Source organism: Bactrocera dorsalis, chromosome 3 (assembly GCF_023373825.1).
Source record: "Bactrocera dorsalis isolate Fly_Bdor chromosome 3, ASM2337382v1, whole genome shotgun sequence".
Lineage (NCBI taxonomy): Eukaryota > Metazoa > Arthropoda > Insecta > Diptera > Tephritidae > Bactrocera > Bactrocera dorsalis.
The window spans coordinates 86,715,388-86,729,637 of record NC_064305.1 but is presented as its reverse complement, the minus strand read 5'-3'; the positions used below and the strand labels follow the sequence as shown (position 1 = coordinate 86,729,637).

The 14,250-nt window shown below is 37.3% G+C and overlaps 1 protein-coding gene across 2 annotated transcripts in view; it reads right to left on the bottom strand.

Annotated features, from left to right (window-relative positions):
• The window catches only part of LOC105229671 (2-hydroxyacylsphingosine 1-beta-galactosyltransferase), a 36,560-nt gene that overhangs the window by 3,671 nt on the left and 18,639 nt on the right, over positions 1–14,250 (bottom strand). For both annotated transcript variants that reach the window (XM_049452067.1, XM_049452068.1), the window contains 2 exons: positions 3,209–3,359; positions 2,034–2,217 (listed from right to left, as the gene is read on the bottom strand). In XM_049452067.1, the coding sequence (XP_049308024.1) occupies positions 2,034–2,217; positions 3,209–3,351 (327 nt within the window). In that variant the 5' untranslated portion in view covers positions 3,352–3,359. The remainder of the gene's footprint in view (positions 1–2,033; positions 2,218–3,208; positions 3,360–14,250) is intronic.

Below are 14,250 nucleotides of genomic sequence, written 5' to 3'. Positions count from 1 at the left end.
GCAACAATAACAGCAAACACAATAAACTGCGACTTATGCTGTTACATTTGCAAGCATAGACAGTGCGAGTGTTTTGTAATTTAGTACGCGACTCTGTTGTAGCCGTTCGCCGGCTCGTGAATACTCTTAGCAGCCTACTTTATGTTTCTAAACATGCTTTTCATATGAGATATAAATTTAAAGCAGTTTCAAGCTGTTCTTTGGGAGTTTCTTTCATTTGGATTTTATTTCACGAACAATTGAGCATAATTTTTTACTATATTTAAATATAGTAATTACAGGCGTATTTATGTCGATGATAAGTTGAAAATAAATTGAACTTCATAAACAAAAGTTATCATTATCTATTAATAGCTGTAATTTCCGTAAATAATGACTTTATATTATGTGCTTCCACTACCAAGTGCTGATATACCCTTCATTAAATGAGGCAACAATTTAAAACCGCAGACATAAGTGACTACGTAGAGCAACCCTTGTACAAATGCCACAACCACCCCGGTGAGGCCTTAGATTCCGAGCGAAAGAGTGAAAAGCAGTAAGAAATAGTTTCCCCATATTCGATTTAAGTGGTTGTTGGTATTAAGGCAAGTAGTTTGGAGAATTGAGTCATTCATGTAGAAGTTCACGCAAGTACGGAAAGTTCTCTGATTGCTATTCACTTGGAAGTCGCCAGAAACGATTCTTTGACATATAAGGCTAGCATCACCGCCGTCCAAGAAATTCGAAAGACGGGACAGGAACTGAGGCGAGTAGGTCCTTGTGGCATTTACTACAGTGGTCATATAAAGGAGCACAAGTTCGGTGTGGGATTCGTGATGAGAGAGAACTCCGTCGCCGAGTACTGCCATTCACTCCTGTGGATGAACGGCTAAACACAATCCGCATCAAAGCGAGCTTCTTCAACATATCGCTGATTTGCGCCCACGCCCCGACGATGTGACCAAAGATGCCTTCTTTGAGCGCTTGGAGCGGATCTATGAGACGGAATACATGTCTCTTAACATCGACTCGAACCACTATCTTGTTGCAGCCAAGATTTGCACCGCCTCTGTGCCACAAAAAACGCACGTCAACAAATACAAGGAGGGTTTGAGGTCGAGAAGCTTCAATCACAACAGATAGCCGAACGATTTTCTACTCGATTTGCAATCCTGCTATCTGAGAGCACTCGTCAACAACTCGGTATAAGGGAACTGTGGGACAGCATTTCAAGCTCCTTACGTACAGCTGCAACCGAATACATTGGTTTTTGGAAAATACAAAAGAACAGTTGGTAAGGGTGGCGTCCAATTCAAGATCTCACAAAAAAATGCTGACTTTCGTCCTTACCACGTTACAATCCAAGTATTTATCTATAAGCAGTTATACAGAAATTTCTGTGATCCACCCTAATGAAGATAAATTTGGCGTCGGCCTTAGACTAATTAGACTCCATAAGGAAACATATGAAGACCCTTCACTTTGCCGTATACCGCTGACCGAATTCCAAGATATTCAAATTACAATTCTATATCCTGATTTAGTGCTTAATAAGGCACTCTATAGGCTTTTTTAATGGTGTTTTGTGGTCGTGGCAGTGGTGCGATTAGGCCCATCTACGAAATTCTTACTTTATTGCCCAAGGAACGGGCATACCAAGCTGCACCAAGATATCTCAATTTTTACTCAAGTTACAGCTTGCACGGACGGATGAACAGACAGAAAGTCACCCGGATTTCAACTCATCTCGTTATCCTGCTCATTTAAATACAATATATTAATCTATCTCGCTTACTTTGAATATAATTGTTATACTTTATAGCAACATGTTGCAAGTTGTCCGGGTCAAATTCGATTAGTGCTTTATATTATCTTCTTTTTGGAGAAAAATATGTTACGTCTCTTGTTTGTTAGAAATATAGAACTCTATAGAGGATATAACTTTTCTGCTTTCTGCTTAACCTCACACCTCGTTCATAAAAAGCTTCTGAGGCTTTACCTCAGCACTACAAACTAAACCAAGTAATTATAACTAATGTTCAATAACTCACTTGAAAAGCATATCGGAATGCGTCCCACATCGACAAAGGCATTTCACCAGACATACGTGAGCCCAATAAATCCCAGTTCGTATAATTTTGTATGTACTCAACCAAGCCGGCTGGTGTGATCTCGTGCAAGCCGTTGATGTGAAAATCCGATGGAAAACCATTGAGAAATGTTATGTTGTGACCTCTGAAAGTTAGAAGAAGAAGAAGAATAAAACAGTTATAAATAGTATTTCAATATAAAAGTGATGAGACTAAATAAAATTCAAGTCAGGTGTTAGGAAAAGCTTTTAAAAATCTTAAATACGTGACTGACTGCATCACGTGTTTGAGACTAACCGAACTTGTGGGTAATAAAATTTTTGTGGAAGGAAAAATAGTTGACTTGAAATCAAAATGGAGATAATACTAACACGTGATGAATTGAAACAGTTTCCCTAAATTGTTCAGAGTTTCTAGCTATGAGAATTTAAAGATATAAAAAATATATAAAAATCACGTGTCACATTGTTTGTTTGCGATGGACTCTTAAACTACTGAACCGATTTTAATGAAATTTTTAACACTGTGGGCAGTTTGGTCCAACTTGAAAGATAGGATAGTTTATAACTCTCCTTATAGTCGCATTATTTATTTATTGCAAATTATTTGTTTATTATTAGCAAAGAGCTATCCACCAGTTGGTGGCGCTAAGAGCGGTATTGAGTGCGGTATGTTACAGTAGATGGCGCTACAAACATTAAAAACATTAAATGAAAATGCGTTGTTTGAAGTTTATATTATTTGTGGTAAAGTTATACGAGTCTATGACTTCCAAAAAAAAAAAATAAAAATTGGGCGGGGCGAAGTTCGCCGAGTCAGCTAGTAATATATATGATGATAGATTGCTTATTAAATTTACTGGAAGATAATATGAAGAAGATGTAGAAAAAGATTTTGGTTTTTCTTTTACAGTTAGAAAGCGTCCAAAAAGCTCTTTAATTAAAATACTCATGATTTAAGTTTAATACTTTTATTATGAAAATGAAATTTTAGTGAAATATTAAAAAAAACGTGAGAACCAAGAAATTTTAACATATACTGATTACTTTATCAATAAAAAAAACTTCGTGACCTTTTTAAAATTTTATTTTAATTAAATCTGTATTATTTCTTCCATAAACTTGTAACACACTCACCTGTGTATCAGTCCTTTCGCCAGCTCCCAAAAGGGTATTTTATGTGACTTGGTGCCGCCCATTGTGACCATCAGTATGTCGGCAGCCATGATGTTGGTGGCAAAAAATAGCAACGCCACGCCATACCACACTCGACACGCCATGTTGAAATCTAGCATTTTCGATAAGAAATTAAATATATTTCAAAATTTAGTATTTTTTTGGAAAAATCGTGCAACTTTTCTTTAAACTAAAATAAAATATTTTTAAAAAATTTCCGAATTATTCAAAGCGCCGACTACGCAGAACTCAGCACCTGCACCGCCCTTTATAGAGATTGTTGAGCGATTTAGATATTAATCTAGCGGTAATATGGATGTAATTGTTGTATGGCAAATCGTTCGTAATTACACACTTTATAAGCATTTAAATTTTTGGCTACATTTCTGCCATACATATGTACACTGCTGATGAAAAAACTAACAGCGCTGCGCCAGTAATATGCAAGATTTGGCTTTGAGCCATTCAAACGTCAGCGTGCTGTCTGTGTGTACGCGTCCGCACTTTGATAATGGTTACAGTAATCGTAAGTACATTTCCGAAAGGCAAATTTTATTGAACACTCAACGGAGTCGCTTGTGACGCAAGCAAGATTTCAATGTGTCGCTTGTCGAAGCTTTTTAGTCAGTATGTCTCATGGATCGCGCCAAATGCGGCAAATGGCAATAAAAAGTGATAGGTATATATGTATATTGTGTTGGTTGTGGTTTCTATAAATTGAACTATAGTTGGATTGTGATCAATTTTATCTATCTGACTTCGAAATATTTGTATGGGTCTGGTAGTAAACGAAGGCAAGACGAAATATCTCCTGTCGTAAAACAAACAGTCGTGGCTCCCACGTCCCTGTTGAGAGTCATAACTTCGAAGTAGACATAGTTCAGCGAATTAAGAGACATCCGAATGTGTGAAAACACTAAAAATCTGAGAATATTCGACGCAGTACCCGCCGGGGGAAGTAGAGGAAGAGAAAGACCTTCACTCCATTACGGAGACCAGATGGTGAAGGACCTTTCTACACTTAGAATTGCCAAGTAGCGCCAAACAGCGAAAAGAACCACCACGTAAGCATCGTCTACGCCATTAAAGAAGAAGATTTAACAAATTACTAAGGTACATGAAAATAGATGCTATTTAAATAATTTTATTATTCTTCAAATTTTCTTCACTCTAAAATGTCTTCTTCTTCAAAAGGCCAAAGAGCTACTGCGACTTTATTATAAGCTTTATTTTGACATAATTTTCTCCTTTTCATTGATGTGTATTTTTTTTTATTATAAATATATAAATTTTAATACAAATAATATTATATTAACTACATGTAAACACTGCTATTCCTGTGTAAAATTACTCATACGCCCTAACGCACTGAAGTGTTTAAAACACACTACAGCAAATTGGGAGAGAATCAAAATATAAATATTTGCAGTGTGATTAGTAGTTGGTGTGATTTAGTGAAAAGTTTAGAAAATTGTATTTTTGATTTATTAATGTTATTTTTAGCCTCGCTTTTAAGCAAATTATGGAAAATCACCGCAAAAAGTTTGTATACAGCGTGGAAAATCACCTCGAAATTAAAAATAAACATTACTAAAAGCACACAAAAACCATAAAAAATAAAGATAACTCCGAAAATATGAAATTTTGCATAAAATAACATATTAAAGGAAAATCAAATAAAATATTACTTTGAAATAAACTCAAATATTCAGCAATATTTAGAGCTTTCGTATAAATATGCAGCAAGTTTAAAACTAGTATTTGAATTAAAAATCAAGCTTATTGCATAACAGTAAAAACCACATTTTTTTCGAAATCTACAAACTCAATAAGAGGATAAATACATTCGTCCATTAACAATTCACACAGTTTGGAAGCTTTTACTAACAACGCGCCAAACTGAAAAAAACGCCGTAGCATTTGCGCATGTGTGTGCGTTTAATCGACCATGACCATATTGAAGCATTTGTTGTAGTTTTAATTCTGCAATAGTTGTTTACGTTGTGTTTTTCATGATTTATCCAACGAAAGCCAAACTGGCTCGAGGCGTTTTCAATTCGACCATTCTAGTTCAAACGCTGATGTAATTACATGAATTTATCACTTTTTTCACTCAGCTCACCATATATCTCTATTGTGTAATCATGCACACTCATATGTGCGCATGTGTATGTAGAGTATTTGTTTGCACGCTAGTTAGTAGCCTTATCACACACATGTCATTGTCCGTGCCGCTGCTGGTTCATGGCTGTTTGAAACGGTTTTGAAAATGCAACTCGGCTGCGCTGAATGCATTTTAATTTCCAATGCAACGAAAATCGTTTGATTTTCTAGAGATTGAAAATATCATGCGTGTAAAAATACACAAGTATATAGACACACATATAAATAAATAGACACAAGCTTAACCGCACGGGTCGCAGCTTAATTGCACATATCATTTTCTTTTTAGAATAGATGAAGTTTATAATTTTTTTAATAACCAACCAATTATTATTTACAAAAATTAATTGACCACAAATATTTAGGTTCATTTATCAATGAAGTTGGCAAAAAACATGCATAATATTTTTCGATTTCTTTTTGTATTCAATTAGACTTACTAAGTGACTAATTTACTTAATTTCTTAATTAAATAATTTCATTTAAATATTTTGATAATAAAAGAATAAAGATTTAAGTTTTAGTTGTTGCTTTTTCTAACATATGAAATGCTGTGTCCAACTCTTTCAAGCCGTCTAAAAACATTGGTGAGTTTTTGTGCGAAATTCCGTCTCAGAAACCGACTTAAATGAATTAAAATATTTTCCGAAAAATTTTATACAAAAAAAAAAAGAGTAGACACTTATTTTCAACTTTTCTCACTGTTTAGTAATTCCAAAGAATAGTTGATAAAGAATTTATTACTATTTTATAATGGAAAAACAAGAAAAAATGTTAGCTTCAGCTCCACCGAAGCTAGAATTCCCTACACAAATAAAGAAGTCATACAAAAACTTAGTATTGATCGCTCGATTTGTATGGCAGCTATATGATATAGTGGTCCGATCATGGAGAATAAGTTCGGTGGTTAAAGCGATGCCTTTGACAAATATTAATACCGAATTTCGTTGTAATAACTTGTCAAACAAGAACTTAATTTTGATCATTTTTTGACAGATGTATGCTAGTATAGTGGTCCGATATTGGCAGACAAAGATAACTAAAAATCTGAGAGACTTTTCGTTTGAAAACTTCTTGGTTTATTCTAACTTTAATACAAAGAATTATGTGTACAAGACAGCGGCAAGTAACCTCGTTTAGGGAACGAACTGGCGTTCGCACGACAATCAAGTCTACGGAACCGGAACTGACCCGGACTTTAATTTGGTCCAAAACTGTACTTCAGAGATGTTTTCTAACTCTATCACGAAACGAACTACCATAATAATGATAGCCTTACTCAAACTAGAGTACTGTTACTATTTCACGTTCGATATTCGTATGAAGTCAATTGCCACTGGCTTGTTGGCATAGAGCATAGACTTGACGTAGCTCTACAGGAAATAGTCTAATGGCGTCAAATCGCACAACTGAGGGGGCCAACTGACGGAACCATTTCGTGAGGTAACACGTTCACCAAACTTGATTTTCAATAAATCGATTGAAACATACGCTGTGTGGCTTGTGACGCTGTCCTGTTGGAACCATACATCCAATGCGGGCCAAAAATTTTCGTTTCACATGGAGCGGTAGAGTTTCCCATTCACAGTAACGTGCCGGCCTCGAAAATCAAGGAAGAAATACCACCCAATGACGCCGCCGGCCCATCGTATTTTTCGGGATGGTGACTCATGGAGTACGTCTGTATTGCTGCCGGGCAAATAATGCATATTTTACTTATTGAGGAAGCCATTCAGCCAGAAATGAGCCTCATCGGGGAATATGATTTTTCGACGAAAATCCGCATCATTTTCAAGTTGTTGCTCAGCCCAATTCATGAACATACGACGATTCTGGTGGCCAAGCGGCTTCAGTTCTTGCGTGAATTTGATCTTGTAAGGATGTAGGTTAAGATCTTTTCGCAAAATTCGCCACAACAACGGAACAGAGAAGCCCAACGTTTGTGACCGGCGTGTGAGGAACTGATTTGGGTCTTCCTCAATTAATGCGCTAGCGGCAACAATATTTTCGACACTGTGGACACTTCTTTGTCTCACTGGCACGGGAATATTTTGTACTGTGGCTGTTGATTCAAATTTTTTCACTAAACGCTCAATTGTTGATCTGACAGGACGATTCTGACGTTCACAAATTGGACGTAGAGCTCCTAAAGTTGAGGCCACTGACTCCGAATTTAAATAATTTCGACTCGGTGTTGGATCGTATATCTTTCCATGATGAAATGGCAAACCTTATAGAAGAGAAATGTCAAAAGAACGGGAAAAATATGGGCTCGCTTGCTGTTTCTATTAGTCTACGTTTGTAGCGTCCTTATTGAGAAACCCGTTAATTTAAGTTCTGAAAATTGTAATGTATAAATATATACATACATCTCAAATCATAACTATTTCTAGCAAGCAGAATTTATGCTGGAAAAACAGCAGCAACTAGCAGAGGAAAAGCTCAGAGCGTAAAAACTAAGAGTGCAACTACTTTCTGCTAGAGGAATTTCTACTATCATTTTGATATTTTTCTGCTGCTTTTTCATTATTTCGCTATTTATGAGAGTAACTGTCAATCTTCTTCTTCCTAATAGCTAGCAGCTACCAGCAGATTAGATAGAAACCGCATAGTAAATACTATTCATTTTCAATCCTCCCCAAACGCACATATCTATTCCTTTTAGAATTTAAGCAAAATTTGCAAAAAACCACACCGCTGCACCAGCAAATCAATCATAATTTGATTAACCGAAAGCCCGACTCTGTGTTCATTTCATAATTTCGTATTTTTGCAACCGCAATTAATGACAAAAAACCAGTCGGTTGTGAAGCAAAATTATTATTATTACGTTCGTCGGCAAATACCGAGGTAAGTATTGCTGCTTGTGTATGTGTGGTCATTAGAGGCCGCTTCGCCATGGCGCGTGCGTTGACGTGCCTGCACACCAGCGATTACATCGAAGCGTCGCAGCGTCATCACTAAGTATGCCATCGAAGCGTGTTAGCGCAGCGAAGCAGAGCCGAAAGTGAATTACCGCAAATACTCGTACGATAGAAGTAAGGCAATGCAATTACCCGATGAGAAAGTGACAAGTGGAAGCACGCACTATTGCGACTATGAAGCCGAAGCGGCGCGTCGTCAGCATGCGGTAAACGGCGTCTAAGTTGAGTGAATAGTTAACGGATGCGTTTAGCTGCACATTACATTGTAACGAGTGACGTTTAAATCAGCTGCGAGATCATAATCAGCTGCCGGACGTTTTGAATTTTTGTAATCAGTAAAAATTAGTTCACTTAGATTTTAATGATTTTTTAAAGAAACCTTTTGTGGAGAATTCAAATACTTTTTATTATAAGCTTTTGTATCTAAAGCTTTAGTATCTAGAAAATAATAAAAATAGTTTACTTTACTTTACGTTGCTTTTACTGCACTGTCTTAATTTATTTTTTTCTGCTTTCATGTTTTGTAAAGTTGGCTAAAAAATATAATTATTTTTTTATTATAAATTTTTGCTTTTTCAAAACATATCCGCAATTGCCTGACGATTTGGGTGAGTGGTTTGTTTGTTTACGCCATTATTATATTGATTAGCATTTAAATTGTCAAGTGCGCGTGTTTCAAATGCGATTTTAATCACCTCTTCTGCCATTAGAGGAATTTTGGTGCAATTTAAAATTATTTAAATATTATGAAAAAGTAATTTATTTATTTATTTCATATGACTGAGTATGTATTGGTTTCTAGCGACAGTTAAACGAGTAAGTGACGTAGAAAACGATGAACTGTCAATGAGACACTAAGGAAGCCTTATTTATAAGGCAACGGAATGTTGAAATTAATATCAAAGTCATATGAAAAGATTAATACAGAATATAAAATCTAGTATAATTTATAATAATTTCAAACTGAAAAAGTTGGTCACAAGAACTTGATCTTGATCGTTCATATATAAATAATATGCTATAGTGATCAGTTTTGTCAAATGAGCTTCTTGAGAAGGAAAGGTGATGCAAAATTTCAGAACGGTATCTCAAAAACTAAGGGACTAATCACCTTACAAAGAGACGGAAAGAAGAGACGGCGAACGTAATATATTCTGTTCAGAAAAAGATCTACATATATTTTGTATCTTCGGATTGAATTGATAGTTTTTTTAGTCATACACCCAATTTGGGTCAAATATGCACCGTGCTTTTAACGTAGTTTCATAATACCATATCGAAATCTTAGTTTCTGTTGGCAAAAAACTTGTACAGTCGATTTTCACAATATGGTCACCCTGATGCATTGAAACGCAGATGTGAAAACTGCAAACTTGTCAGAACACTCCTCTCCGTACTACGTCAGGATGCCACTTGATGTCTCCCATCGAACACCTGCATAGTGAGGCCGTATACTCGCGTGGTATTTTCGCAGAAATCGTCCTGCTTGGAGCGAAATCGTTTCCTAGGAGCATCAAGAGGTCTTCCTTAACTACGTCGACGTAATAAATCAATACAAGGACCATATTTCGGACGCAGCTAACTTCCAACATTCATTGACCGCGATTCACAGTGAAGCCATTAACGCCTTCACCGCCTCCCTCTCAATGAATGACTTACTTGGAGTCAGACCACCACCTATTGCAAAAGATGAGCTCGAGAAACGAGAGTAACTCTTGCGTAGCTTCGTTCTGGATACTGTAGCAGGTTAAACTCCTACTTATCCAGAATAGACCCTGACATATCAAACATATGTACAGCGCGTAATGAGGCTCCCGGCGTCGGGTTGTGCAGGACAAAACCATTCCCGTCCTCTTGCAGAAAGCTGGCCGCTCCTAGACGGAGGTAAAGGAGTAGCGCTTAGTAGCTTAAATTGAAAATGGTTATATTGGTGCTTCTTGGACATCCAAATAACAGAACGAAAGAATTGCGCATGATAGGTCCCTACAGTATCAGGACCAGAAATACAATTCATATTCACATCTCTGTGTCTAGATCTCTCAAACTAAGTTTTTTTCGTACGAAATCTTATATTTCTTCTTCTTCTTCATAGCCGAGTTTACAGCAGCGCGCCAGCCGTTCTTCCTTTTCGATGTTTGGCGCCAATAGGAGAATTCAAGTGTATCTAGGTCCTTCTCCACTTGATCTTTCTTCCTCCGCTTCTTAATGAAACCAACTGTCAAACCGTCAGCGTTCCTGACGTCACGAACTAATGCATTATCTGCCAGTTTCACTGCAACAAAAATACAAGAAGAATCTGTCGTATTCTCTAGAGGCATACACATTCTATGCTCAGTAACCTGCAACTTCTGTGACTTCTTGCTATCGTTTCCGAAACCAGAATAAACCCTACTTTTACAAAAGCAATATTAAGAAATAAAATTTATTGATGGAACCAAAAGCAATACCGGCCTAGGCCTGAAACGATATTATAGAAACTGGTTATATTTCAAGTGTATGAAAAATTGGATTAACTGTTAACGTCAGCCGATGTTTCAAAAGAGTTTTAATTTGAGTGTGATAATTAAGATTTGTATCATATTCAGGAGGAAGTAACGGATATCAATAGTTCAGATCGCTACTAATAGCATTACATAACAATGCATTGCGCACTATTTGAACTTAATTGCTAACAAGCTTTATCTACTAACACATATGCAACATGCAACAATGTTTCCAAACTGAATGACAAATGCAATGGTATTGCCGACCAGCCTAACTACAACTAAATATGAATATTAATTATTTAACAACTTCCATTGGAAATCCACTACGGAATGCGACAAATGACGACCTACAAACGGTGGGGAAGTACTCAGACTAATGAAAAACTGTTTAGATGCAAAAACGTCAATATATTACACATTAAATTGGGACGCGCTGTGACAACTGAGCGACAGTTCCAATACAACAGCGGTCATAAACAACCAAAAACAATACGAAATAAGCGATGAGCTGATAGTAGTTAACACGATTCACTGCCACTGTCAGAGCAGGCGCACCGCCGACGACGCGCCAAAGCTGATGATGGGCCAAGTGCCGCGCGTTTGTAAACCAAATGTTACAATCAAGCAGTCAATAAAGAATGAATGAATGAATGAAACCGAAATGGTTGATGTGTGTATGTGCTTTTTTGTAAATATGTAAAGGTGTGTGTAATTGTGCGCGTGTAATGACAATGTGGATTACAGGCCGCCAATGCGGAGGCGAAAATTGCACGTCAGCGTCAGCTTATACCTCAATTATACATATGTGTGTCTGTATGCTTGTGTGCTATCAAATAGATATATGCATATTTTTGTATAATTCCACGCAATTTTTAATATTTTTATTGTTATTGTTATTATTTTCATTATTAACATTTTATTGCATTTGCTTTGGTCTCGCTTGCCGTTGCGCTCATTATTATGTATGCCGCCGAGTGTTTTTGAAATATTCAATAAAAAATACTTTGGCATTTTTAATGCGGCAGCATAGCCAAAAGCTGGGCCAACTCAACTTGAACTAAAGCGAAAAGTATAATCAATTATTTTTGGCTTGTTTACTAAGTAAACTCGCTGTGCAAATGCTTACAGACAGACATAAGTAAAGTGTGCCATAATTGGTCACGGTGTCGATTGCTTACGTAAATGCAGCCGAGAAGCATAATAAAAGTTTTAATACAAAAATTATTTGCATTTAAGTAAAAAGTTTATAACGCAAATCGAAAGTAATGTAAAAGTAAGGCAACTTTTTCGGGCTGCCAAAAATCCATTCGCGATGTTTAATGACTCAATTTAATTGCTCGAAAGCATACTTTCAATAAAATTTATTCAAAATTTACTTTCAGTTAATAAATAATTATTTAAAAATAGCTTGGAACGGTGAATATAGTTTTTTATTACTAAAAAATGCTTATTCTTCCTTTCAACGATTTTGATTGCTATTTTTTGCAAAAAGTTTCGCAAATTTCATTTTCATGCTCCAAAAACGGTACTAAGTCGCTTTAGCGGTTTTATTCATTGACGAATTTCAAAAATGTTACTGATTCTTTTTTGCAAATTTATCGAATTTCATATACATATTTAAGGACTTTTTCCGAAAAGCTTAAGGTTATCTGACAAATTGTTTCTGAGATATTACCGCATTTGTACCTGTAAGAATTTTTTAAGTTACTGTAAACGGCTTTAGGTAAGTTAAACTTCTCCGAAACCACTAGAACGGTGAAAATTATTGAGTTTGTGCGCTCGATAGTCTACTGTGCCTTATATCACATATGTATATATAATCCTCGTCCTCTCCCCACTCTCTCTTCCTCGCGCAGCAACTCCTTTATGATGTGTTGCCTCACTGCAAAGCATGTTTGTGGCCCCATCATTCTGGAGCTGACACAGACCGGGCTAGTTTGTGGGCCAATGTTGTTAGCGTTCGTCTGCAAAGTGAATGCCTGGTTGAAATCCGGACATGGGAGGACAGGAGCTTCTGTTAACTTGTTCTTGTATTCAAATATTGATTGTTACTCAGGTCCCCATTTCCAGTGCTACTCATGGTCGCGAAGTCGGGCTCAAAGCGTCGATATTATCCCAAGTAATTGACGTACTTCTTTCACGTTAGTTGGGGGCCTCAGCTCCTGGATGGTTGCCACTTTCTCGAAGTCGGTGTGGATGCTTTTGTCACTGATCACGTAACCTAAATATCAGAGTTCCTTCTTGAAAAACTCGCATTTCTCAGGGTTAAATCGGAGGTTGGTCTGGTGTAATCTCTGCAGTACCCTTCGTGAATTCCGTATGTGTTCCTCGAATGTAGAGGCGAAAGCGTCTGGTTCCATCTCAGAGCCTATGGCCTGGTCTAGTACACTCTGAAACTTCGCAGGTGCCGAATGTAAGCCGAATAACATACTCAGATACGGTGAAAGCTATGTATAAACTCTAAAGATATCTGCCAGGAGCCGTTCTTGAGATCCAGGCTGCTAATATACCGTGCTCGTCGTAACTTCCCTACTGCTTTATGCCCCGGTACCCATATCAGGTTTACATGGTCGCAAACTGATAGACGGTTCAGCCTTCCTATACACTTCTCTATTAATTGCAATTTGACTACATAAGCTGAGATTGCTTTTAGTGCCGCTTGACTACCGCTGAGTATAGCGATACGCTGATTGCGATATTTGCGATAGAGATTGATTTCTGAATACCGACTTAAAGCAAAAACTTCTGCTTGAAAGATGCTCGGAAAATGCTTCAATGCTTTCCGGTGTTTTTGAGCCGCCAGTGAACCACCGGATAGTGCTGCCCCTCAGAAGTACTTTAGTCGAGCGTGGAATCACTTCGCTCCATCTTACTGCCGAGGGTAACTCTAAACTTCTTTGTAAAGTTTACCCTCTGCGTAATGCCGTCTCTTGGAAGTAGAGACAGTCGTGTATCTTGCCCTAAGGCATTCATTTGTTGTGACGACATTATCTCCCCTTTGCCAAAACCCTCTGCTGCCATGAGTAGCATGTTATGTTTCGCTGCCTATTTGATCACTAGATGCAGCATGACTGCAAGCAAGTGCTGCGGTTGTGCAAGTGCGCATTGCCCCTGCATCGCAGACGTAAACAAGTCTTTGCAGCTTCTATAGTTGAAGACCGAAGACTGCATTGTCCTCGACGCCAAAGCAACCACTCCATAAGTGACGAAAGCCCTTACGACCATGGTATACAGCCACCTGAGGATACCTGGCTTGCAGCCCCAATATCTGTTAGTAGATATTTATTTATCAATAAAATTTTTAAAAACAATTTTCATTCTTCAAGCCACTCTGAAGTGACAATTTTTTGAGAAGCCGCTTTTTTGACAAAAATTAGTCCCACGATCATCGCCAGCGTTTATTTAAGGAATTACAAATTTTCTGGGTTTT